Raw genomic sequence first — 25,261 nt, 5'->3', positions numbered from 1 at the left:
ACAGTGTTTATGAACTTGATTTTTCATTTCACAACAACATATATATTTAAGTAATGACTAAAGGTCCCATTAATTACTTTTTAGGGTGCAAGATCTGATCATTTTTTAGGATTTTTATTAAAAATGAAGTCATTTCTTTCAATAGCTCCTAGGTTAATTGATTTTAATACCTCAATGATGCTGCTAAGCCAGACCAATGAGACACAGCAGCTTTTAACACATTTCATACAATCTGATCTTTTTTTTATTACAATTTTTATCAAAAAAGGGATTTATTTCCAATAGCTCCTAGATAAATTTTTCAAAATAACCTAACCCATTTGTCAGTGATGTTACTAAGCTAGACCAATGAGACACAACAGTTTTATCACATTTCACAAGATTCAACCTTTTTTTTATTAGGATTTTCATAAAAATTAATTGGTTTCTTTTAATAGGTCCCATGTTAATTGCTCTAAACACCCGAAACCATTTATCAATAATTTTACTAAGCCAGACCAATGAGAGACCGCTGTTTTTTAACACCTTTCATACAATCTGATCTTTTTATTAAGATTTTTTATCAAAAATTAATGGATTTTTTCAATAGCTCCTAGGTAAATTATTCAAAATACCCAAAACCAATTCTCAATTATGTTAATAAGTCAAACCAATGAGACACAGCAGTTTTTAACACCTTTCATACAATCTGATCTTTTTTATTAGGATTTTTAATTTAAAAAAGTGATTTACCATACCATACCTGTATTTGTAAAGCGCTTTTAACACGGCATTACAGCCGACCAAAGCGCTGCACATAAAAACAAATAATAAAAAACACAAGCTAATATAGTCGTGTATATCATATGAAGTAAAAACAATAAGAGTTAAAAAAAACAACAAACTAAAACCAATAGAACAAGTAAAACCAGAATATAAAAACACTATTTTAAAATCAAACAAACAAGGTGGAAAAACTAAGGATGAGTTCATGCTTTATGGTTTGGGAGTTGAAGGCCAGGGAGAGCGGGTTTTCAGGTGTGATTTAAAAACGGCAATAGAGGCTGCTTGATTTCTTTCAATAAGTCCTCTAAACACCCAAAACATTTCTCAATCATTTTACTAAGCTAGACCAATGAGACACAACAGTTTTATCACATTTCACACGATCGGATCATTTTTACTAGGATTTTTATAAAAAATAAAGTGATTTTTTTTCAATAGCTCCTAGGTTAACTGTTTTTACAACTCAAAACCATTTCTCAGCTACTAAGCCAGACAAAAGAGTCATAGCAGTTTTTTTATCACATTTCACAAGATCCAACCTTTTTTATTAGGATTTTTTAAAATGTATTGCTCTAAATACCCAAAACCATTTTCAATGATTTTACTAAGCCAGATCAATGAGACACAGCAGTTTTTAACACCTTTCATACAATCTGATCTTTTTATTAGGATTTTTATCAAAAATTAATGGATTTCTTATTTCTTAATAATGATCAGATTTTGTGAAATGTGATAAAACTGCTGTGTCTCATTGGTCTAGCTTATTAAAATGATTGAGAATAGGTTTTGGGTGTTTAGAGCAATTAGGACCTATTGAAAGAAATCACTTAATTTTTTTTATAAAAATCCCAATGAAAAACGTTGGATCTTGTGAAATGTGATTAAAAACTGCTGTGTCTCATTGGTCTCCATTAGTGACATCATGGAGAAATGATTTTGAATATTAAATCAATTAACCTAGGAGCTATTGAAAGAAATCACTATTTTTTGACAAAAATCCTTATAAAAAGATCAGATTGTATGAAAGGTGGTAAAAGCTGCTGTGTGTCATGAGTCATTGGTCTGGCTTAGTAACATCATTGAGAAATGGTTTTGGGTGTTTACATCAAATAACCTAGGATGCATTGAAAGAAATCGTTTAATTTTTGATAAAATTCTTAATAAAAAAGGTCGGATCTTGTGAAATAATTAAAAAAACTGCTGTGTCTCCTTGGTCTACATTAGTAACATCGTTGAGAAATGGTTTTGGATATTAAAATAAAGTAACGTAGGAGGTATTAAAAAAGTCCCTTCATTTTAGATAAAAAGTTTTAATAAAAAAGATCAGATTTTGTGAAATGTTATACAAAGTGTTGTGTCTTGTAAATGTAGTTTACTAACACAACTCAGAAGTAATTTTGTGTAATTAAGACAATTATTCTGGAAGCTTTTTATTTTTGGTACTCGTTTACAAAAGACTACAAATTGGTTGATGGTCCCTAAGCGGACAACTGCTCCCATTAGCGAGTCTTTGGAACTCAGCTAGCCGCCGTCTGTGGCGCAGCGCACGGCATGAAGACTTATCGTTGGCCGAGGGAACCAATGTCTGTCACATATCCAACGACTAACTTCAAGCTAATTTCATCGCGGTTTTAAAATCCTCGGAAAAATCTTTTTATGTCTCAGGATTTTCTCTCGGCCGTGTATCTGCATCGCAGGGTCCTTCCACCCCCCCCACCCCCCACCACACACACACACACACACACACACACACACACACACACATTTTCCCGGTGCGGTCCTCCTCCTCCTCCTTCTCCTCCTCTTCCTAGTTTTCTCCGAGTGGCACAGCGCGGCCATGGTGGACTCTCCCGGCGCAGCAGTGAAGAAAACATTCACGGTCCCGGAGATCAAGCCGCTGGATCGGTATGACGTGAACCGGGCCAAGATCTGCGCCAGCGTGCGGTGGCTGCTGTCTAAATCCTACGGCTCTGCAGGTAGAGTCTCCCCATCAGCGCGGCGCCTTATGGGTGGGGCGCTTCATCATTCCTCCTTCTTTATGCGATGCCCTGAGTTAAACACTTGTCCTGTTTTTGTGGTGTGACCCTTCAGCATCCTCCTCCTCAGCTTCAGCATCCTTTATCTGCCGCATCGATGCTCGGTTATTCTCTGCAGCCACCGGGATGGGGGTTAACTGAGGAGGGGGTTTAGTGAATATGAGGCATATGTCAGCAGGAATTTCCACGAATGGATCTAATCGCTGCAGTGCAACAAAGCCTTTCTGTCAGAACCAGACCCATGGAGGGGATCTAAAACCCAGAACCAGGAGGAAGATTATGCTTTGTGTTGAATACACCTTTGTCAGACACGCATTTATATATGTGTGTGTGTGTGTGCTGGCTGTATATGGGTCATACCCACATATTATTTGTGTCAGTGTTACGCACGCTGTGCTTCAGTGCATGGATGCTGTGAAGGTGACACGTGGACAATTAGATGCTTTTGTTATTGGGTTTATTCATGTTATGAATAAAATAAGCTTACCCTCAGAGCTGGAAATCTTCAGAGATGCAAACAAACATCTTCTACAGGCTCCTGTTTTATTCAGCTGAGGTTTCATGCTGATGTTTGGAAATGGTGATGTAATGAAGGAAATGATAAGTCAGCTGTGATCTTTGGATTCTTGCATTAGGGTAACATCATAAGTTGTATTATTTAACAAATAGACATATATATATATATATATATATATATATATATATATATATATATATATATATATATATATATATGTGTGTGTGTGTGTGTGTGTGTGTGTGTGTGTGTGTGTGTGTGTGTGTGTGTGTGTGTGTGTGTGTGCTGTCCCAACCTGCAAAATGCAGCCTGTCATTAACCTAGAAGACAAAATTATTGCAACTTTATGTGCATGCTTCCTCTTTATATTTAGTTATTATTGTCTGAACAGATTGCCATTTATTTAAGAACTGCATTTTTTTCTTTATTTTCTGTCGTGCAGGTGCAAAACTGCAGCATCTTAGTTTACTGTGTTAGTAAATATTTAGTCATTCCAGTGGCTATGTTAGATAAATGAACAGGTGAACAGACAATTAGGGAAATGGTTTTGATCTTATTTCCATACCATTACCAGCCTCTGTGTTGTGAATATAAAAACAAACATGGGTGAAAAGCTACAAAGATCCTCTGCAGAGGCCATGTGTGACCCCAGAGCCATGGTTTGCAGATCCTTGATTTCTTTTATGCTTCTTGACTATATGAAGATAAATGTCATGGTGTGTGTGTGTGTGTGTGTGTGTGTGTGTGTGTGTGTGTGTGTGTGTGTGTGTGTGTGTGTGTGTGTGTGTGTGTCCAGGTTCAGACACTGACTAAGGCAGCGATGTCAGACTTTAATCAGACTCTCCTATTGTTACCTTATGAAAACAAATGTTCTTAGCTTTAGGGTTAAAGGTCAAGGTGAAATTTATTCATAGCAGGTGAGACCAAAGTGCTTCACATGTTTTTGGTGCTGTGTTCAGTTATAAGACAAAAGCAGCTGATAGCAGAGAGCTTCTGTTGCCTCCCAGATGGAAATGCCTGCTGGGTGTCTCATACAATTTTAACGAACCTCCTACAGAAACTGGGGTTAATTTGATTTAATTCGTTTTTTTTTGTAAGTTTTTGTACGTTTTTTTTCTTTTAGTGTTTTATTCGAAGTCACTTACAGGCACAAACACAAATGATGAAATCCACTTTTTGTGGTTCTCAGAAGAGTGACTAAAGATTTAGCATAAAATGCTGCTTAAGTGCACATAAATAATGAGCCAATGCTGCAATGAATCAATCTAAAGGGTTGGAATTAATATTTAGATAAAAAATCTGAGGATTGGACAATGTACATCGTAGAAAGTGAACATAGGAAGTACAAAGATCATGTAAACACGAAGGCTTCTACCAACACCCAATTCCTTATTTATTCTATAAAAAAACAGAACACTGAGTTTGGTTTCCAGATTCCAGAAAAATAACGTCCTTTTCAGAGACAGCCAGTTATTTTCTCTGGAATTTGAGTAAATTCACATTTTTATTTTTTATTTTTTATTTTGTTTGTCAGCTGCTTATCAGTCAAATCTGCAAATTGTTTTCCAGATAACAGTTTTTGTTCCTGACTGTTTCCATCAGTATCTGAAACCATGACCTTTCTGTTTCTGCACATCTAAATAACGTCAGATTTCAGTTTTTCTAATGAATATCTCACACATTTACTGTGGTTCAAAGGTACACAGAATGACACCTAAAAATAATTAAATCAGCAAATTAATCCAGAGGGAAACAAATGTTTGCAGTCTGCAGGATTTTAGGTTGTTATGGTTGTTTATAGTAGATAGGATCAGCTGGATCCTGCTCTGCAGTCCCGTCTCATTCCCTTTACTGTGATCAAGATAAATGGCTGCTTTCCATTCCCACCGTTCCCATAGCGACGGAGATCCTCTTCCTCCACTCCAGAGCTGCAGACTGTGGAGAGCAAGAGTTCAAACCTAAACTGACTCCACAAGGAAGTGTGGTGAAACTCTTGATGATACAGTAAGAAGGATAGATTTTGACCTCTTGTCTCCTCTCAGTGGGACACAGAAATGATTCAGAGGATGACAGTTATATAATATAGCTTCACTGCAGCCAAACACAATGAAAACATTTCATTATGAATCATATTTGGACATAAAACTGCAGAAAACAAACAGAATCAGAGGTTTCTGCAGAACCCGAGGTGAACAATTTAACTGTTTAAGAGATATTTCCCATTTTTGGGATTATTCCAGAATAGGAATATGGGTCAGTAGTGTGGGTGTAAAGTCTGCAGTGTGTGTGTGTGTGTTGGTCTGAGATGACTGGACGTGCACACACTCGCTCGTCTGAGTAACCTCGCTGAGCTGTTCCTGCAGATGATGACATTATCCTCTCCTGCAGTTAGACTCTGTCACTTACTGTCGCCTCATTCTTGCAGAAAAACGCTTCCAGATTTCTACAGAACTTGTTTTTTTTACTTTAACCTAAAATCTGGTGCAGTCTCTCTGTGCATTAGTCTGCACAACAACTTTTCTGTTTGCTGTTTTCTGCAGCCGTCTGCAGAGGAAGTTCCACGAGGGATTTCAGAGAACAATGCAGCGCAAATGATCAATTTTTATTCTCGATGTCTGCAGAAAGGTCGGGCTCAGTGAAAGTCCTTTATTTGATGGGGAATCATTGACATCATTCTCTCTTTTTGTTTTTTTAGCCAGAGAGCAATTTGCCAGCTTATCTACTAAATCATGAACCATTAAATGGTCTACAAAGCCAATAAGGTTCTAGAATTTTACAGCAGTCATCTTACAAATCTTCCTGAATGATTAATTCATTGGGTTGCTATTTTTGTCAAGGCAGAGCTCACTCAGATGTTTTCTTCTTTTCTTTTTCAGAAAATGTTCCTGTTGAGCTTCGAGAGCCACTTTACAAAGACCAGTATGAGCAAGAGCATCTCAAGCCGTCCATCACCAAGCTGCTTCTCTCCCCAGAGGTTTATTGCCGGGCTCAAGCCCTGTTGGCTCCGGCACATGGGGTCTCTCCACCAGCATCGCAGGGGCCCCCGGCTGATAACTCAGCCCTGCTGCAGTTCCTCACAAAGAAAGGTCTCAGCCCAAAGGTTCAGGATGTGGACATCACAGAAGAGGACCTTAACCACACACCCATCAACACGGTGTGTGTGTGTGTGTGTGTGTGTGTGTGTGTGTGTGTGTGTGTGTGTGTGTGTGTGTGTGTGTGTGTGTGTGTGTGGCTTTATGAATTCTACATACTGGTTCTTAGATTAAAAACAGTGCTGCAAAAACATGAAATATTTCAAGTACTTCACCATTTTCAATCAGGTCTCAAATGAGAGTAGCAGAGTACCTTTTAATTAAGTTTATTAGTAAATGTTCAGAGAAGAGGAAAAGAGTGTTAAAGGGACACCAGGCAGTGTTGCTTGCTTTTAGCACCCCCTAGTGTCCATTATTAAATCACTGTGGTTAAACCGAAAATGAAACTACGCTCCTTGCTGCACGTTTGTCTTTTTAACACCTAATCTAACTGCTGAATTGTCTCCTCAGCCTTCATTAGTTTCTAGGCGAGTAATCTTCACTAAATTAAACAAATCAGCTGTGTTCACGAACTGTTTGATCAGTGGACTCGGTGGTCTCCTTCAAACAGCAGTGGAAAACTCACCTATTCAGGCTGGCTTTTGTGTGATTCACTGCCCTCTCCTTATTCTGCTCTCCCAACCTATTCTGCCTTCCCCAGAATTCACTGATTTCCCTCTTTCCTTTTCACGCTCTCTCTCTCTCTTAAAATTTTTAATCGCAATAGTCTATTTTTGCTTATTTTAAACATATTTTTAATAATTTGTTAAAATCTTTTTTTATATTGTTTATTTTTGTGAAGTGCCTCGTGATTTTAATCTTGACAGGCGCTTTCGAAAAGATTGTTTTCTTTCTTTCTTTCTTTCTTTCTTTCTTTCTTTCTTTCTTTCTTTCTTTCTTTCTTTCTTTCTTTCTTTCTTTCTTTCTTTCTTTCTTTCTTTCTTTCTTTCTTTCTTTCTTTCTAACAAGCAGGAAACGTGCTGGAAGCAGACTCCAGCTCCACCATGTTAGCTCCACTCCATAGTTCCCACCTCCAGCAGGGACCAGACCAGCAACTCTAAAGTTGCAAATGTGGTTTTCTGGCCACAGCGGGTGGTGGGTGTCTGAGTGTTCATTAACCCTGTAAAGGGTCATTTTGGCAAAAACTGGCTCAAGAAAATGAATTAAAAACATGAAAAATTTGAATAGTACCCATTAGCAGGGAAGCATTTAAAAGGAAACTATTATAATTTAACATATTGCGTTGCACTGTTTCGTATTGAACCATTTCATGTTGTATAATTGTACCCAATCACAACACGGGCGGTACACCTGGTGACAAAAACAGGTACTAAAACATTTAGCAGCTGGAGTTGGGAACAAAAAGACATCAATAAGTTCCCAAACCCCCCAACAGTCTTGGAGCATCCCGAGAACCTCCTTTCTTCGTCTGAGCAAGTGAAAACGCCAAGGCTCATTGTACAACTCCTGATTTAGGGTCATGGCCTAAACAGATTGGGAGATGCAAGTAGATAGGACAAAGGCTAATTTTCCCTTATGAGACTGCAGCAACCACCCAGATCTAGTCCTCTCTCCGATAAAGAGCCCTCAAGTCATGGTGGAGTTATGTTGGACAACTATAACTAGTCTGACTATGGAATATGCATTTTACTGCAAGGTGCAATATCATACAGTACCGTGCCAAACATTGCATGACATATCACAAGGCCTCACCACATTATACTTTGACATTATACCATAAATTACACCATACGTGATTGTATCTTCCTGTATTACATTTTTACTTACTACACATCACCATAATCTACTGTATCACATCGTCTCAGATCATACATAATCATACCCTGATCAATCACATTGGATCATATCATTTATACAGCTTTGTAATGCTATCTTTGCACCCTATTGCTATGTACGTTACCACAACTTACTGTGTTGTAATGTACCATGACGTTTTGGAATGCACGATATACTGTACTGCATCGTGTCGTATCATATGAAATCATTCTGTGTCATATTGCATCGTATCGTATCCTACTGGACTGTGTTTATTGTGTTGTAAGTATTGGGGGAAAGCGTTCATTTTTATTAGGTTTGTCTTACATATTACAGTGTTGTTAAAAGTGCATTTCTTTCATCTACAATGTGGTCAAAGCTTGTAATTTCTTATTTTACAAGTCAATTTTTAAGTGTCCTTTATGGCGTTTGTTTCTTCTTTACCTTAAAGTCATATTTTAATTAAAACCATCATAGACTCTGCCTAAAGGCATCCCTCGTGTCTCTGATTGGAGCAGAAAGCCCACCTCGCCCTCATCGACTCTCTGATGTCACTGGCAGCCAAAGAGGTGGTTGGTCAGGTGAAAATGGCAGAGGAGGCTGAGCAGATAGGTGTCGGAGCTCCGTGGGAGAACGCCCTGCTCTTTTGGGTCAATAGGGTAAGGCTACAAAAATGGTAGGAGTGAAAAGTTGCTGTCATTCATTTTCTTCTTGAGAGACCAGAAAAATGTCTTTACCACCAAAGTTTGAGATTAAAGGCAACAACAAAAGGGCTAATTTGTTTTGTGCTTTTAGTTGAACCAGAAGTTGAGAGAAAGCACAGAAGAAGAAGAGCTTCCCAAGACAAATACATGTACCGACCTGCAGCCTGTACAGGAAACGGTAAAACAACTACATGCTCCTTTTTCTTTAACTTCCCATTATTCATTCAGGGGTGTTCTAGTTTATTTTAACCATCACCACTGGGTTCCTCACCCAGTCCCGCAGCCTGTAACCAATGCTAACAACAAAGCAGCCATTTTACATGCACAAAGCCATTGTGTTTCATTGCTGTGACGTTGAAGCTGCTAACATCAGCTTTGGTTCGTCTCTGTCTTTTCTTACTCTCTGGCAGTCTCAGTCCACTCGTTGGTACTGGAAGCTAGTCCCCGTAAGTGTCCTCCTCTCTTTGCCTTCCTGTTCTGTCTCTCCATCTGCCATGGCTGACTTTACTGTGTCTGCTGAGATATACCACACTTTTATTTGTTCTTCTGTGGAACGTTTGTGCCAGATGACTCAATTCTTATTATTGTTTTAAATTGACGACAGTTTGGATGCTGATTCAGGTTTTCTGGAGTTTTACATAAAGCGATCATCTCGGATTCTCAGGGCTGAGGTGAAGACATGGATTTTGGACAGGAACAGGAGGAGTTGAATAATTATGTAATAAACGTACAGTGTAAATCATAAGTTTACATTCATGGTATAAAAGACGTTTAACCTTTTTGTTCATAGTGATTGAGAGTTAACAAAATAATTTCTATTTTCTAAATGTCCTTTCAGCCTGTGCATGTTGCTACTAGACCAGCTGTAGCTAGCATCTTTGATGAGTATTTTGCTGTTTTTCTTTTGTTTATTTTCTCATTTTATTAAGAAACACCCCTTCTCTCCTACCTACGTTCTCCTCTTCTATACTGCCCCCAGTGGTAGACACAAAATAGTCCCCCCCCCCCCCCCCACCCCCCAAAAAAACGTGTCCGGAAAAAAAGGGAAATGTAAAATAAAAGCAAAAATATTAATCGATAAACGCAGGAGACCCTCAGAAGCTCTGAGTTTGGTGAAATGGGGAAAAAATATAAAAATAGAAGAACTTTATTGAACAAATGGCAAGCAACGTTTGAAGGAATGAATGGATTTATTCACACCAATTCCACATTTATACAAATGGAAATGGCTGCCAATTATGGAAATAAATTTTTTAATTTTCACATATAAGAACTGTCATGCATTCTGGCACAGTCTGATGTTGGTTGTGTGTAGGTTCACACCTTACAAAACGACGAAAAAATGGTGCTTTATTAATAAATTAGTTGTTAAGAAAACATTTAGGTGGTAAGAAACATGAATTTATTAACAAAACTGCTTAACTCCTTCCTAAAACCTACTATGTGTGAAAGAAAATCGAAAAAAAGATGTGATGTAGTGTGACGTCATCGGCAAGCGCAGGATCCCGAGCTGATCTGGCAACCCGAGCAGATTGGAAACCAGCGATGACGGAGGAAACAATATACCGTAAATCCTCTAATACAGGCCCGGGCCTGTATTTGACTCAAGCTCAGCAAGCTCCAGGCCTTTATTGGAAGGAGGGCCAGAATTAGAGGCAGGCCACTATTTCTATTTGAGCAAAATGAACTAATGGTTCACTGGAGTTTTTGACAATTCAAATTGCACCCACATTTTCAAAGTTAAACACATTTCTTTTAACAACGGTAGTTTCTGCTTCAGCCCCCTCCCCCCTCCCCCTGCGCAGCAGCCGCAAACTCACTGATGCGCCTGCAGCCTCTCGGAGTTCCTGCTGCTCTAAACATTAAAATAATTATTTCATTTTCTGTTCCTCACTTCTGATTACCTTCAGTGGTGTCTGTTTGTTGCAACCACCAGGTACAAAAACTAACTTGTTTTTATTTGACTATTTTTCTGTCCTGCCTGTTTATTATCTTCCTGCATCTCCTCTCAATCCTAAAGAGAAACTGCTACCTGGGTTCATTTATATTCTCCTTATGAGTTACCTTTGAACTGCAGTTCTAAAAGATCTACCGACCGCAAAAACAGCGGAGTGCTCGCTGCTTGGCGGCCGCATCAGTGATCGGTGCGTCGGAGGACAAGGTGATGCGCCCTGCTCCACAGCATGCAGCGAAATGCATCAGGCACAAATAAAAGACAGAAAACATTAAAGGAAATGAACCGACATAAACGATCGCGTGTCAGTACCGACGCTCTGGCACAGCGCGTTGCCCCCCCCGAGCGCAGGAGCTTGTCACCTGCTGATAGCAGGCTGCTGTCTTTTCCGAGGGTTGCATCTTGCCGGTCATTATCACGTGACAGCGACTAGTCGATGACAGGCATAAAAAGTCCCTATAGTGAAGTCGACTAGTTCATACAACCCCTACTGCTCCCCAGTGTTCTGCAGCGCACGTTTTCTTTGAACTTGATATCAAATTTTCGCCTCCTCTTCGTCTCCGCACGGTTAAAGTTACCCTCGCGGTCTATCACTGGCAAATCAAAAGTGAGACGATGACACAACCGCCCCCGTACTTGCTTGTTACCACATTCCACCCGGCCACAATAAGAGACCGGCCATTATTCACCTCCACCGACTCAGACACCGGCCAAAATATGAGACCCGGCCGTTAATTGAATACAGGCCTGTATTGGAGGATTTACGGTAGTGCTATATACCAGTCACCGTATCCTAGGTCTAAACGTCTTTTGTTGTCCATGATTTCAAATGGTGTTTATATTGGACTTTGGTAGTTTTTCCTAAAGTTAGAGTGATAGCAGCCAGCTGTTTCCCCTTCTCTGATATTATTGAGCCGCAAACCTGTCACACCAGTGGTGTTCTGGTGCTAAATGTGCGAGTGCGTAATGTATGGAGGACGCAGGGTAGTGCAGAAGTGCAGTGGTTCGGCCAGACCGACAACCGGATGGGCCACGGTATATTTATAACTGTACTATTTTAGAACGTTGTTAAGAGGCAGTAAAAATGTTTTAAGTTAATTTGTTTTCCAAATTTGCAATCGTAGCTTTGAAAGTCGTGACATCGTCTCCTCTGCGTTGGCATGAGGCTTTAAAGAAAGCAGCAACTGGACATTATTTTGTTATTTTTTTAACAGAAATGACAACAGGAAAAGTTAGATCATGAATTAAAAATAACAAGGTTATGTTTCTTTTTATCCTGTCTACCTTCCTCGCTTGTTCCTCTCCTCCTTTTCCTTTCTCCGTTGCTCCTGAGCAGAAACACGTGACTCTGGTGTGGCGGTTCCCACGATGACTGACCCCCTTCTCATTTATTCCTGTTTCCCTCTCTCTGCCATCCTCCATCCAGCATGCAATCGCTTTTTGTTTGAAGGAGTCGGGGAATAAGCCACCAGTGGTAACGTATAACAGCTCGCTCTTGTCTCACTTCCGTTCTCTTCATCGCTCGTAGCAATGCACCGGACTGACAGACAGACCGACCAATCACCACACCCTCCAGCCCTTACTGATGGACGGACTGCAGACTAATCACTGCTGATTGGATTAGCTCAGACTCATCTGCTTTTAACAGTTTAATTAATAGTCACGTTAAAGGTGGCGTCTTGTGGATGTTTGACATCCTCAGCCTCCTTTAACACGAATGAGAAACTATAAGTAGCAGCATCTAATTTTAGCTTTAGGTGTCTGGATGTTCAATAACAAGCCACCATCTGAGCATAAGAACTCACTGTTTTTATTTGGTTGTGTATTTCTGATCAAGTGTCACTCTTTTGTGTTTTTGCTGCATGAAAATCAAAAACCTCATGTTCACTCACGCTTTTTAAGCTTTAACCTGCACCTGCTGGTTGGTGTTTGCATATTTGTGTCATTTTTACTGGGTTTCATTAGAATCTTCTTCCTTTTTGTGGCTTTTATTCTCGCGGCGATTTGTCTGGCTTTGCAGCTTTTAATTCTGGTCCTGGCTGATTTCATGGTTTCTTTTTACCACTTTCAAGTCTTTTTGAACAATATCACCCGTATTTTTAATATTTATTCAAATATTATGTAGGATCCACCTTCTTTAACTCAGTTTCTTTGTACAGTAGTGAAACTCTTCTCCTGTCTCAACTCCCTTCTTCTTTCCTGTCTTTTCTTCTCTAGATTCGCTACAGGAAAGACAAAGTGCAGTCCAAACTGACTCCTACTTTCCCTCTGGTTTCTGCGGTCAAAGATCTGTCTAATGGCTGTGCAATAGCCGCTGCTGTGCACTACTATTGCCCCGGCTTGCTGCCTCTAGAGGGTACACACCTAAACAGACATTAACCAGACTTGCTTCTTTCTTTTCGTATTCAATCCCAAAAACATTCCAGATTTTTGGAAATTATTTTCGGCAGAAAGCATCTTGTGAGTACATTCTTTTGTAGAAAACTGCTTACTATTAGACTTTGCTAGACTTTCAGAACGTCTGAAGAAAAGGTTCTAAGAAACAGTTTGAATAATTACAAGAGCGTCTTACCACCGTAAATCCTCTAATACAGGCCCGGGCCTGTATTTTACTCAAGCTCATCAAGCTCCAGGCCTTTATTGGAAGGAGGACCAGAATTAGAGGCAGGCCTCTATTTCTGTTTGAGCAAAATGAACTAATGGTTCACTGGAGTTTTTGACAATTAATATTGCGCCCACATTTTCAAAGTTAAACACATTTCTTTTAACAACGGTAGTTTCTGCTTCAGCCCTCTCCCCCCTCCCCCCTCCCCCTGCGCAGTGGCCGTAAACTCACTGATGCGCCTGCAGCCTCTCGGAGTTCCTGCTGCTCTAAACATTAAAATAATTATTTTATTTTCTGTTCGTCACTTCTGATTACCTTCAATGGTGTCTGTTTGTTGCAACCACCAGGTACAAAAACTAACTTGTTTTTATTTGACTATTTTTCTGTGCTGCCTGTTTATTATCTTCCTGCATCTCCTCTCAATCCTAAAGAAAAACTGCTACCTGGGTTCATATATATTCACCTTATGAGTTACCTTTGAACTGCAGTTCTAAAAGATCTACCGACCGCAAAAACAGTGGAGTGCTCGCAGGCCGTAACCCCGGTGAGGTGCGTCACCGGAGGACAAAACAGGTGATGCACTCCGCTCCACAGCAGCAAAAAGCATCAGGCACAAATAAAAGAATAAAAGACAGAAAACATAAAAGGAAATGAGCCGACATGAACGATCGCGTGTTAAATTAGTTTTTGAGGTGGCGACACCTGATTTGATAATGTTACAGTGGCCGTGCTCAGGACGCAGATGTCTGGAGCGCGTCAACAATCAGAGTTTTGCATGCGCAAGCTGGTTAAGGTTAGGATGGGGTGAGGGGAAGGTTAAATTGCAAGAGGGAAAAGGTCACAATTTGGTTAAATGTCCGTTTTACAGCGGGTGTCAGTACCGACGCTCAGGCACAGCGTGTTGCCCCCCCGACGCACAGGAGCTTGTCACCTGCTGACAGCAGGCTGCTGTCTTTTCCAAGGACTGCATCTTGCCGGTCATTATCACGTGACAGCGTTTAGTTGATGACAGGCATAAAAAGTCACTATAGAGCGGTGAAGTCGACTAGTGACTAGTTCATACAACCCCTGCTACTGCTCCCCAGAGTGTTCTGCAGCATAATCAGCACGTTCTCTTTGAACTTGATATCAAGTTTTCGCCTCCTCTTGGTCTCCGCACGGTTAAAGTTACCCTCGCGGTCTATCACTGGCAAATCAAAAGTGAGACGGATGACACAACAGCCCCCCGTACTTGCTTGTTACCACATTCCACCTGGCCACAATAAAAAAAACGGCCATTATTCACCTCCGCCGACTCCGACACCGGCCAAAATGTGATACCCGGCCGTTAATTGAATACAGGCCAATATTAGAGGATTTATGGTATATTTGACTCAATGTTTCTGGACTGTTCTGTGGGAATGCATTATATTACATCTCTTCTTCCGCTGGTTCCAGATGTGTGTCTGAAGGACACTATGTCTGTGGCTGACAGCTTCTACAACCTGCAGCTGATCAAAGAGTTTTGTGAGAGCAGCTTGCAGAGCGGCTGCCCCCTGGCTGTAGAGGACCTTCTGTACGCTCCGCCCACTCTGCATGTAGGCATGAAGAACTTTGACAATTGTGTTCAAAATGATCACATGGTGCACTGATGGGAGAAAACAAACAACATTATCAGTACATGCACATTTACTTGTTGCTTGCTCATGTAGCGTCCATTCTATTTGCAAAATCACCTCAGTGATATCTTTTGAATCTCCATGGCAACCTCACATTTTCTTCTTCCTAGCTGAACATAATGAGCTTCATAGCGGAGCTACTGGAATGTTTTGAGGTGAAGAAGCCTGACTTTGTCAAGCCAGTGCAACCTATTGACCTCACAGGTTTGTTGTTGCACGTCGTTAATATGTCTTGATTGTTACCATAGTGACTACGTGGTGATTCTGTATCTTTCAGACATCTCAGGGTTACTTGACTGTACAAGCCCCGTCAGTGGGAACAGCAACAGGTATCAACTTCCTGGCACACTAGCACTTAACAAATCAGGACAGGGCAGTTAATCAAATGTAAATTTTCATTTTGATTTAGGCTCCAGACACATGCAAAAACAATGTATTTGACAAAAATAATAATTGAATACAAATATTTTGTCACATTCTGATTTACAAGCCAGTGGTGCTACAGGAAATTTCCATACGGGCCAGAGAAACTTTTTTGGGGGGGGGGGGGGGGGGGGGGGGGGGCTTGGAGTGTTTAGCATGTAGCTTTCCAATTTTATTATTTTAGAATCTCAAAACTGTTTCATTTGCCTGTTCCAACAAAAATATCCACAAAAACATTTATAATTTGATTCAAGTAAGATGAATGTGATTTTAAATGGGGGTGGGAGATGGTTTAATTTGGGGTGGTCTACAATTTTCCAATTTGCCATTCCTTGGGGCCGGGGCACCACTGTTGTAAGCATGCTCTTATTTGTTCTTTCCTTTCGATGCACACCTGCTCCCTTTTTGGAAGGTAAACTGCCTGGCAACTATGTGTAAGAAAGATTAAACAAGTGAGGATGGCAGAACAATGGCAAAACACACTGGTGGTGATACTTGTCAAAATACACCTCCATCATTTCCTGTCCTAACCTTCTCATGCCCTGTGATGCTGCATTTTGATAATCTTGTCATTCCGTTTGTTCCTGTTTCAGCGGTTCTCCTTCGTTCATCTTTAAACAACCGTTTGTGCCCATCCCTTCTCTTGTGTCCACAGGTAAGACCAATACATTAGTGTTTTACAGATGAGTGATTACAGGTTGGTTCAATTTGATGTCCTAATTTGGTGATCATTTTTTCAGAAAACAAAAATTGGACAAAAAAACAGATTAGGTAGGTGTCCTTAAACTGTGTAGTTTTGATTGTAAATGTTGTGTTGCCTTCATATTTTGGTTTTTTAATCCTCTTACTTTGGCTTTTGTGGTTTCTGCTTTTCAATACTCGCTATCATCCGTGTTCCCATCTCCGTGTCGTCATCCACCTTCTGCAGTCGTCCTCTGTCAGCAGTGACTTTCAGCATCCCATTTGGCCTGGACAGTGATGTTGACATTGTCATGGGAAACCCAATAGATTCTGTCTTTCGCTCTGTCAGCACTGACAACCTCACCACTGGCATCCCTGCTCTCACCTCCACGGCAACATCAGCGGGGATGACGTGTGTCTCGTACAGCCCTCCGGAGGACCTCAGCCACCTGGTCAGCGCCTCTGCCCCAGCGCAGCGGTCTTCCTGGGGCCCCTATGCACACACGGCACCGCTGGGAGAACTCCCGACCATTGAGGAGGTGCGACAAGTGGTTCACATACCTGACAGCAAAGACAGAAAGAAGGGGGGGACAAGTGAGAAAAGTGGGAGGGCAGTATTCACGGGCAGGCCGGAGCCCAGGTTACGTCCAGAGGGAGCACCTGCAGGTTTCTTTCTGCACTCCCCCGAAGAGAATAACTCCCAACTGAGCAGCTCAGCTCCCTGTCGCTCGGGGGTTCTCTGTCGACCAGTCAGAGGGGAGGCTGGTGACCATGACAGGCAAGGAAAAAGAGAGCGATCCAAACAGTACTCTATGTCACGTGATGACGACTCTGTTCTACGAGATGGCAGCATTGACTCGTCTGAAGCTTCAGATGATTTGCCCAGAAACACCCCTGGCAATATACGACCCAGTAATGGTCGCCATGGAAACCACAGTAGCAACAGCAGTCCGTGCATGACAAGCTTTGCTGAACGACGAGACAACCGACGAAGACAAGCTGCCACTCCCGGGGAGGAGTCAGCATCTGCTCCAACACCAACAACACCAGGAACACCACACACACCCTCAACACCAGCAGGTGCATCAGGCCACCAGCATCAACTGGACGGTCCAGCCTCGAGAGGTCCCGAGCTAAGCTCCGAGGCCTGGGAGCTGGGAGCTCGCCTCGAAGAAAAACGCAAAAGCATAGAAGCTCAAAAAAGGCGCATTGAAGCCATTTTTGCCAAGCACAGGCAAAGGCTCGGGAAAACTGCTTTCCTTCAGCTGAAAAGGGAGCAGGGAGAGGGCGGAGTGGAGGGAGCAGAGGAAGATAATCTGACCCTGGAGGAGCGTCTCACTCGCATGGAGGAGCAGCTGAAGCAGGATGAGGAGAAAGTGGAAAAGGAAAGAGAAACAGAGAAAGAGAAGCCATCTGTTTCCGACCCACCTCGACTGGAGAAACAGGTCACTTTCTCCATCGACAACAAGAAAGGGGGAGAGAAAGAAAAGGGAGTAGAGAAAGGAGGTGAGGCTGTCGTAGTGGAATACAACGAAGTGGTGCAGAAACTGGGTGAAGCTCTGCAGTCGCTTCAGCGGGACATGCAGAAACTTACAGAGCAGCAACAGCAGCTTCTGAGTAACCAGAGACCCGGAAACACTCCCAAAAACACCTCCAAACCCGAACCAAGAAGTTTCACCAAAACTCCCCCTCGCACCCCAACAAAGACCCCACCAAGAACCCCGACAAAGACTCCCACCAGGAGCACCAGTAAGGCCTGGGTGATTCCTTCTGGGCCTGGCTCTCCTGCCGGTTCTTCCCCTTCACGGCGCTCTCACCTCCTCACCTCGTCCACGTCTCCCAAAACCAGCATCTCTTCATCATGTCCAGCTCCTCGGACCAAAACCCACTCCTCGTCCACTCCCTGCAGTCCCAAAAACAATCCCCGTCTCCAGCACCACCCCCACCCACGACCCTCCGAACTCAAATTCCCAACGCTCAATCGTGTTTTGACTCCGACCCAGAATGTGGACACGCTCCCCCACCTGCGCCGTGTGTCTCCCAGTAAATGTCAGGTCCAAACATCCTCTTCCTTCCGTATTGGAGAGCCTCCAACTCCCAAGCAGCCTCCTCAACCTTTCCAGCAGCTGCAGCCTGAAGAGAGCACCTCAGACACAGGCTCGAGCGAGACACCCACCCAGTTTAGCCTGGAGCTGGAGCAGGAGGACGCGGAGGAAGTGGGAGCCCTGCCAGTGTTACCACAGTCCAGACAGGACAGGCTGAGAGCCGCTGGAGGCAGCAGCTCCGGTGCTCCTTCTGAGTGCTCCTTTGAGAGCGACACCTTGTCCCTCTCTGCTGCGTACAGCACAGGAGTTGAAGGAGAAAGAGGCGAAGGAGCAGGAAAGCCCTGCAGCCTGATTGAGGCGTCCTTTTCGTCTGCTGGAGGACCAGAGGGGGGCAGTGATGAACCCACTGATGAGGGACAGGAGTTCTCCTCTGATTCGATGAGTGACCACACTGAATCGGCCACAGATGCTGTTAGAGAGCTACACATAGAGCAACTGGATCCAGTCCAACAACTCAATTTGGCGACAGAGGCCAAGGAGGCGCCAGAGCTGCAAACCGGACCAGCAGAAGGACCATCAACACACGCTGAGACAGCAGAGGTTTGTGGGGAGAAGAATGAGCTCGAATCGAGAGGAGGAATTGGATTCTTCTTTAAGGTTAGTGTTTAAATAACAAACAATGTAACTCTGAAGTAAAAAAAAACAATAAAAATGTGTAAATGTAGAGTTTTCACCTTGATGATGCTCTCTGTGAGTGATGAGATGTTTGTGTTTGTAGGAGGACGTCCACAGTGAAGGAGAGATGGCGCAGCGTAAAGCTCTGCTGCTGGAGAGGCAGCAGAGGAGGACGGAGGAGCTGAAGAAGAGGAGACAGTGGAACGAGCAGGAGAGGGAAAACAGGTGTCATTTCCTCCCAGCTCATCATCACATACATCCAAAAGCCAACTCTAAACCACCAATTTGTTTATTGCAGACCAGCATCCTCTGAAAGAAGAGTGGCATCTCCCTCCAGCAACCCCCCTGCAGGTACAACCTCCCTGTCCCCTACACCTCCAGCCACTCCTGCTCGGCGCGGGGATTTCACACGAGGAGAGTACGCGCGACGCCATCAGCTCAGAATCATGGAGGACCTGGACAAAGTCCTGAAGCAGAAATCAACACACCAAAGCCGATCGGCTAAGAAAAGCCGCTCACGGCCTCGCAGCATGACCAGAGAGGAAACCCAGCTGTCTCTGAGTCCGGCCAAGGGACCAACAGGTAACCAGTCAACAAAAGTCAACATCAGGCTGCGCTGAATGGATCTTTTTCATGTTTGAACCTTTATTTCTTCAGGCTCTAAGCTGACAAAGGCCCACTCACAGTCCTCACTGAACCTTGCAGCTACAGATGAGCCTGGAAACCCGACAAAGAAACCTCAGAGGTACTCGGACGAGCAGCACTTCCCTTTAGCCCTTTCCTGTGGCAGAGTATTTGATTAAAATAAAGATCTAAACTCCAGACCAGGCAGTCCTGGATCAGCATGGGTCTTGTTTACACGATCCTTTAGCTCAGGATGTGTTCTAAGACTTGTTCTCTTTATAAGTATTATTCTGGATCACAAAGTCAAATAATTTTAACGAGTAACTAAACCCAAAAATATTTTTTTGCTAATTAACTGTATAATTGGGTCTTCACAAATGCAATCTTTCTGTTTCTGTGCATTTTTTTTTTACATGTTTGCGTAAACTTGATTAAATCTAGAATCTGGGTCTAAAAGCATCTTAGTGCTGCCCCCTGTGGCAGAACAGCAGCTACTGCATTTTAAACTTTTGATTGACTGGGACTGGAACAATTTCACGTCATCGGTACAGTCTCCTCCCACTCCCACTCCCTCCCAGGATGGAAATTCCCCACACTTTGCCATGCCACTCTGTGCCTCCTGGCAACGCCCACTTTCATTGCATTTTTCAAATCTTGACTAGGGGTGGAGTTACATTTTCTGATGGTGTGCAGTCCCTCTTTAAATTTAGAGGTGCACTGACCCAAAGTGCTGTCTACATGCATGTAATTTACCTTCACCTCATTTCTTTGCATCTTGTTTCAGAGCAACCAGACGGCCTTTTGTCTTTCAAAGTGGTCTTGATCAATCGTTTCTTTGACTTCTGAAAATCTTTTCAACTTTTCTTTTTCGCTCACTTCCAGTTCAGTTCCTGATCTTTTTTAGATAAATGTTTTCATGCTTGTTTAGTTATCCAACTTTTCTAGCAGCCTGTCAGTAAAATTTTCTTCAGTGATGTATCACAACGTATTTACCCGGGATCCCCAAAGAGCTACTACAATTTTAACCCTCTGGAGGCAGGCGTTGCAGATTTGCAACGTTAAAACCTACCTACCTGGTTACTCCACATACGTATTTCATGAGCATTTTTTAAGTCAGAAGTACCCCTGAAGGACAATGTAGTTGTTCGTCCTTTTATCAAAACTTATTTTGAGCCTGAGAGGGTTAAAACACAGCAGATAATTGACTGAAGGATGGTGCTTCTCTTTGCTCTGCAGTTTGTTTAAAATGGTAAATGGCCTGTATTTGATGTAGCGCCTTCTAGAGTCCTGGAACCCCCCAAGGCACTTTACAACATAATCAGCCATTCACTCATTCACACCCTGGTGGGGATGAGCTACATTGTAGCCACAGCTGCCCTGGGGACAGACGCAAGGCTGCTGTACACAGGCACCACCGGTCCCTCGGACCACCATCACCAGACAAGGGGGATTAAGTGTCTTGCCAAAGGACACAATGACAGTGATAAACTGAGTGGGACTCAAACCTGCAACCTTCCGATTACGGGGTGAGCACTTAACTCCTGTGTCATCGTCACCCCGAAAAGGCCAATGTAAATATTCCCTCTTTCATAAAACAGCAGTTTTGCTCTTTAAATCTACTATTTGTCTTTAAAGTTAAATGAGCAGCAGTTGAACGTCACTTTAAAGCACAAATACGTTGTCTTCTTCTCCCTCCTACTGGTTGAAAGCAGAATTACAATTGTCCTAAACAACTCTGCCACAGCCTGCTTTAGCTATCACTAGCAATGAGCTAACACTAATATGAGCAAACTGACACTAAATTAGCCACAAAATAGAAAGATCCATACTGTTGGAGAGAAAAAAAAATACCATTGGTAACACTTAACAATAAGGGTCCCTTTATTAACATTACTTATTGCATTATTAAGCATTAATACACAAAGGGTCCCCATCATCTGGTTAAGCAGTTGTTAATACCTTATTTAATAGTTTATTAATGCTTAACAATTGTCCATCCACTCACTCCAGTTACAGCTTTATGAGAGCGTGGGAGCAGTGGCTGTGGGGTACTGGATCATCTTTTGGGCCCCCTCTGTGTGTAGGCTCCGGTGGGGCTTCTGGGGAAGCCCATCACACTGTTGGGGGCTCCCCCTAGACTTTCAGTCCAGTAGCAACAAAGCCAGGTCACCATCAGTCCGTGGTGTAATAGCCTCCTCTAGCTCCCTCAAATAAGTGTAGGCCATGCCAATGTTCACTCTGGATTTAGCTTCTTCTTATTCTTCTTCTTTTTTTGCTTTTTATTGAAGGTGGGCATGCTGAAAAAGCTAACTGCTAGCCTTTAAATGAGCCACCGGCACACTAAACAGCTATTGCCATAAGGCAGGTAGATAACTCCCACTAGTGAACCTACCTGCACCACAAAACTGTTACGTGTGGTTTCAGGTCAGCAGAGAGCTGTCCAATTTGAAGCTGGTAAATTTTCTACCTAAAAAAACCACTGAGAAAAAAAAGTTATGCTTTTGATCTATTATTTAAAGCAAATGTTCAATGTTTAATAGTGTTTGACTATTGTTTTACTGTTTTCTGTTAAATGTTCTGTCATTGATTAATTGACAATTTTCTTGTCAGTAATTCTCCCTCACGATGCGTGACACCGAACAAGTCTGCCCATCTGAACGGAGACAAGGACTGGGAGTCTGGTTCCAGCGGGAACTCTCCAGGTCCGGATTATACAGGTATATCAGTAGTTGTTGCAGTACCGCTTGTTTCAGTTGTGTTTCTGATCACGACCGAACATGTATTTGCAATTTTAGGTCCGAAGCTTTTCAAAGAACCAAGCTTCAAGTCCAATAAATTCATCATACACAACGCTTTATCTCGCTGCTGCCTCGCTGGGAAGGTCAACGAATCACAAAAAAGCAAGATCATTGAGGTAAGCCACCTTAAATTCTTTTGATTTAGGTTCTAAAATTTAAACTAACTTATTTTCATGTCTAAAGATGATATTTTCTTATGTTTTAGGAAATGGAGAAGAGCTCTGCAAACCACTTCCTCATTCTCTTCCGGGACTCCAGCTGTCAGTTTAGGGGCGTTTACACTCTCAACCCTGACTCTCAGGAGCTTGTCCGTCTGACAGGAGTCGGCCCGCGGATGGTCAACCCCACTCAGGTGGAATCGTTGTATAAGTACAGCTCAGACAGGAAGCAGTTTAGTGCCATACCATCAAAAACCATGGGCATGAGCATTGATGCCTTCACCATCCCTGGACATCTTTGGCAAGGAGGGGGAGGAGCAGGAGGAGCAGGAGGAGGAGGCAGGAGAGCAAGTATTACTAAGAAGGCGGTCAAATGAGGAGGAGTGTATAAGGATGTAATAAACACATAATAAACACAATATAGTTATATATATGTGTGCACACAGATGGGTCTGTCTGTGAGTCTTACCCCTGAAAGAGATCAAAAAGTGTCCCCTGCACAACTTTCAGAGAACAGATGCTCCAGCGGAGGAAAGTTTTGTAAATTGTTTGTTGCACGAGTTAGAGTTCCTCTCAGAGGCTACATATTTACTTTAATTGTTTGAAGTACAAACTTTTGCCTTTCTTTAGAGAAAATCAGACGTTCCTGAGTCACACTGACAGACCAAACAGTGACTCGCTGCGTTTCTGCAGACTGAAGCGTCTCCGTCATACAACAAGAAGCTGTTCTAAACAAAAAGCCAAACAAAGTGAAAATGCCTTTTTGAGCGAATGGCCTTTTTTTTTTTTTTACTATTGATTTTGTGGGTGGATGAAAGCACAACTGTTTGTAAAATGAAAGACAGCCATGAACATGATGCCGATGTCTTTTTTTTTTATCTCAGTACTTATGATGATCCGACAGGATGTAAGGTTCTTTACTACATGTGGAATAAGCTCATTTCTATAATTACATGACAGTAAACGCTTATGATCTGATGAAACTGAATGTTAGATGCCAATATCAACAGTTTTGGTAAATAAACAAAGAGCGTATGCTGAATGTGTAACAAGCTGACATTTTCATCCCTTCTAACACTTTTGCAATTTAATCAGTAAAAATATCTGGCAAAGTTGTTTTAAATAGTTTCTTTAGTTAATTATTAGAGGTTTGCAGCTTACTGAGTTACACAGTTTCAGGAATCAAAATGAAAAATGTGCTTCTGTGGATTTAAATTGATTTAAACATTTTTTTCAATTTAGTTTAATTGTAAAGCATCAATTCACAAGAGTCGTCTCAAGGCACGTTACAAAGCAGTAACATGTGCTGGGCATAAAATTAGAATATCATGACAAAGATCAGTTATTTTCAGGACCACCTTACACAAGAAGGGCAAGGCACAAAAGGTCATTGATAAAGAGCGGTGATGAAGAAACCGAAGCTTTCAAAACCACTTGTGTTCAGTGTTGAATCATTTGAACCTGATAAAATGAGTGACAACTGCTGGCCAGAATTCAACTTAGCATTAGCATGGAACGCAGAAGGTTATTTAATGTGGCAGAAAAATGACGTCCTTTACCAAATCTGTCAGTTCCTGTCTTTTAAAGTCTTAGTTGTGTTACAGAGTGACTGTCCCAGCAGACCATGCAGCAGCAGGCTGAGTTGTGCTCAGGGATAGGTCGCAGAGGACGACTTCTATGATCCCATGCTTCATTCGAATAACGGGGATGATTATGCAGATGCTTTCTTCTCCCCTTAGAGCTCAGTTGTAGTTCTCTCCCTGATGGTTTGCTTCAGCGCCACCCCCCACCCCCACCCCACGTGTGCGCCAGAGACCAGACTTGGGCTTGTAAATCCTTAGATTAATGGAGAACCTGTAAAGCTCACACTTTCATTGTGTATACTGTTAAGATAATTTAGTGAAACATACAACCATATTAACCTATCACCCTGTCCCTGAATTCAAGACGTGAAGATGCATGTGACGTCACGAAGCTTCATTTGGAAATGTCACGTGGTCTTACGCACGGTGAAGTGAGGCATCGACACGTCTTTGCCAACTATTCTGCTTTGAAATATTGATACAAGAGTCGAGCCTCTACCAAAGAGGCTGGCTGTCCACAGAGTTCTGTGTCCAAGCACATTAAAGCTAGTTTTCCAGGAGCACTACAACGAGTAACTCGGACTGGTGCAGCTCGGCCGGACCACAGTTCCCAAGGGCACGGTTCAGTTTATTCCCTCTTTTATTTTTCCTCCTTTTAGTCCCCCGTTGAGGTGCCTGGCGAGGCTGAGTCAGGCCGTCATCGTGACTCTGGCCGCTAATTGGCTAGGGGGAAAAGTCACTGGTTGGTTGTGCTTCACTGCCTGCAGCCATTTCCCCGTTCAGAGTCCGACAGTAGGACATAAAACTGAGCAGAATGTCCAGCAACACCAACAGTTTTCAGCTGAGTCGTGTATCTGTAGACCATACAGGTTACCTCACACACCATTTACTTATCCCCTTGTGCTATTTTGTCATGCCCCCCCCCCCCCCCACGCCGTGAGCGTAGCAGTTTAGATCCAAAGTTACATTGCATACACACCATTTCTGTTTAGTTTTGGTTTTATCCTTCGATAATGAGAGAAAATTCACACAAGGATGGAAAGATCTTCAGAAATTTAAATAAAATTTCGTACTTGTTCAACCTGTTAGACTGAACAGCATTTTATTTAAGCAGGTTGACACCCTGTGGCTTGAACGGAAACACAAACAGGAAACTGAAATAAAAACACTCAAGCTCATTAATAACCA

The 25,261-nt window shown here is 42.4% G+C and overlaps 1 protein-coding gene across 5 annotated transcripts; it reads left to right on the top strand.

Moving 5' to 3' along the window:
* Nucleotides 1-2,024: 2,024 nt before the first annotated feature.
* On the top strand, nucleotides 2,025-23,613 carry LOC107389772 (calmodulin-regulated spectrin-associated protein 3). Of its 5 annotated transcripts, none has more exons than XM_054743634.2 (19): nucleotides 2,025-2,741; nucleotides 6,195-6,472; nucleotides 8,684-8,824; nucleotides 8,961-9,047; nucleotides 9,280-9,315; nucleotides 12,250-12,297; nucleotides 13,041-13,179; nucleotides 14,866-15,005; nucleotides 15,197-15,290; nucleotides 15,364-15,415; nucleotides 16,103-16,164; nucleotides 16,250-16,280; nucleotides 16,540-18,892; nucleotides 19,014-19,135; nucleotides 19,209-19,492; nucleotides 19,568-19,655; nucleotides 22,145-22,251; nucleotides 22,330-22,448; nucleotides 22,538-23,613. In XM_054743634.2, exons 1-19 carry the CDS (start codon nucleotides 2,603-2,605, stop codon nucleotides 22,865-22,867), a joined length of 4,650 nt encoding a protein of 1,549 aa, XP_054599609.1. In that variant the 5' UTR covers nucleotides 2,025-2,602; the 3' UTR covers nucleotides 22,868-23,613. The 5 variants fall into 5 exon arrangements, with proteins under 5 accessions (XP_054599609.1, XP_015821599.1, XP_015821609.1 ...); XM_015966113.3 differs by having other exon boundaries at nucleotides 16,438-18,892; XM_015966123.3 differs by lacking the exon at nucleotides 9,280-9,315 and having other exon boundaries at nucleotides 16,438-18,892.
* The last annotated feature ends 1,648 nt before the right edge of the window (nucleotides 23,614-25,261 follow it).

The sequence above is a fragment of the Nothobranchius furzeri genome, chromosome 4, assembly GCF_043380555.1.
Source record: "Nothobranchius furzeri strain GRZ-AD chromosome 4, NfurGRZ-RIMD1, whole genome shotgun sequence".
Classification (NCBI taxonomy): Eukaryota; Metazoa; Chordata; class Actinopteri; order Cyprinodontiformes; family Nothobranchiidae; genus Nothobranchius; species Nothobranchius furzeri.
The sequence above is the reverse complement of the archived record's forward strand: the minus strand, read 5'-3'. Positions and strand labels throughout refer to the sequence as shown.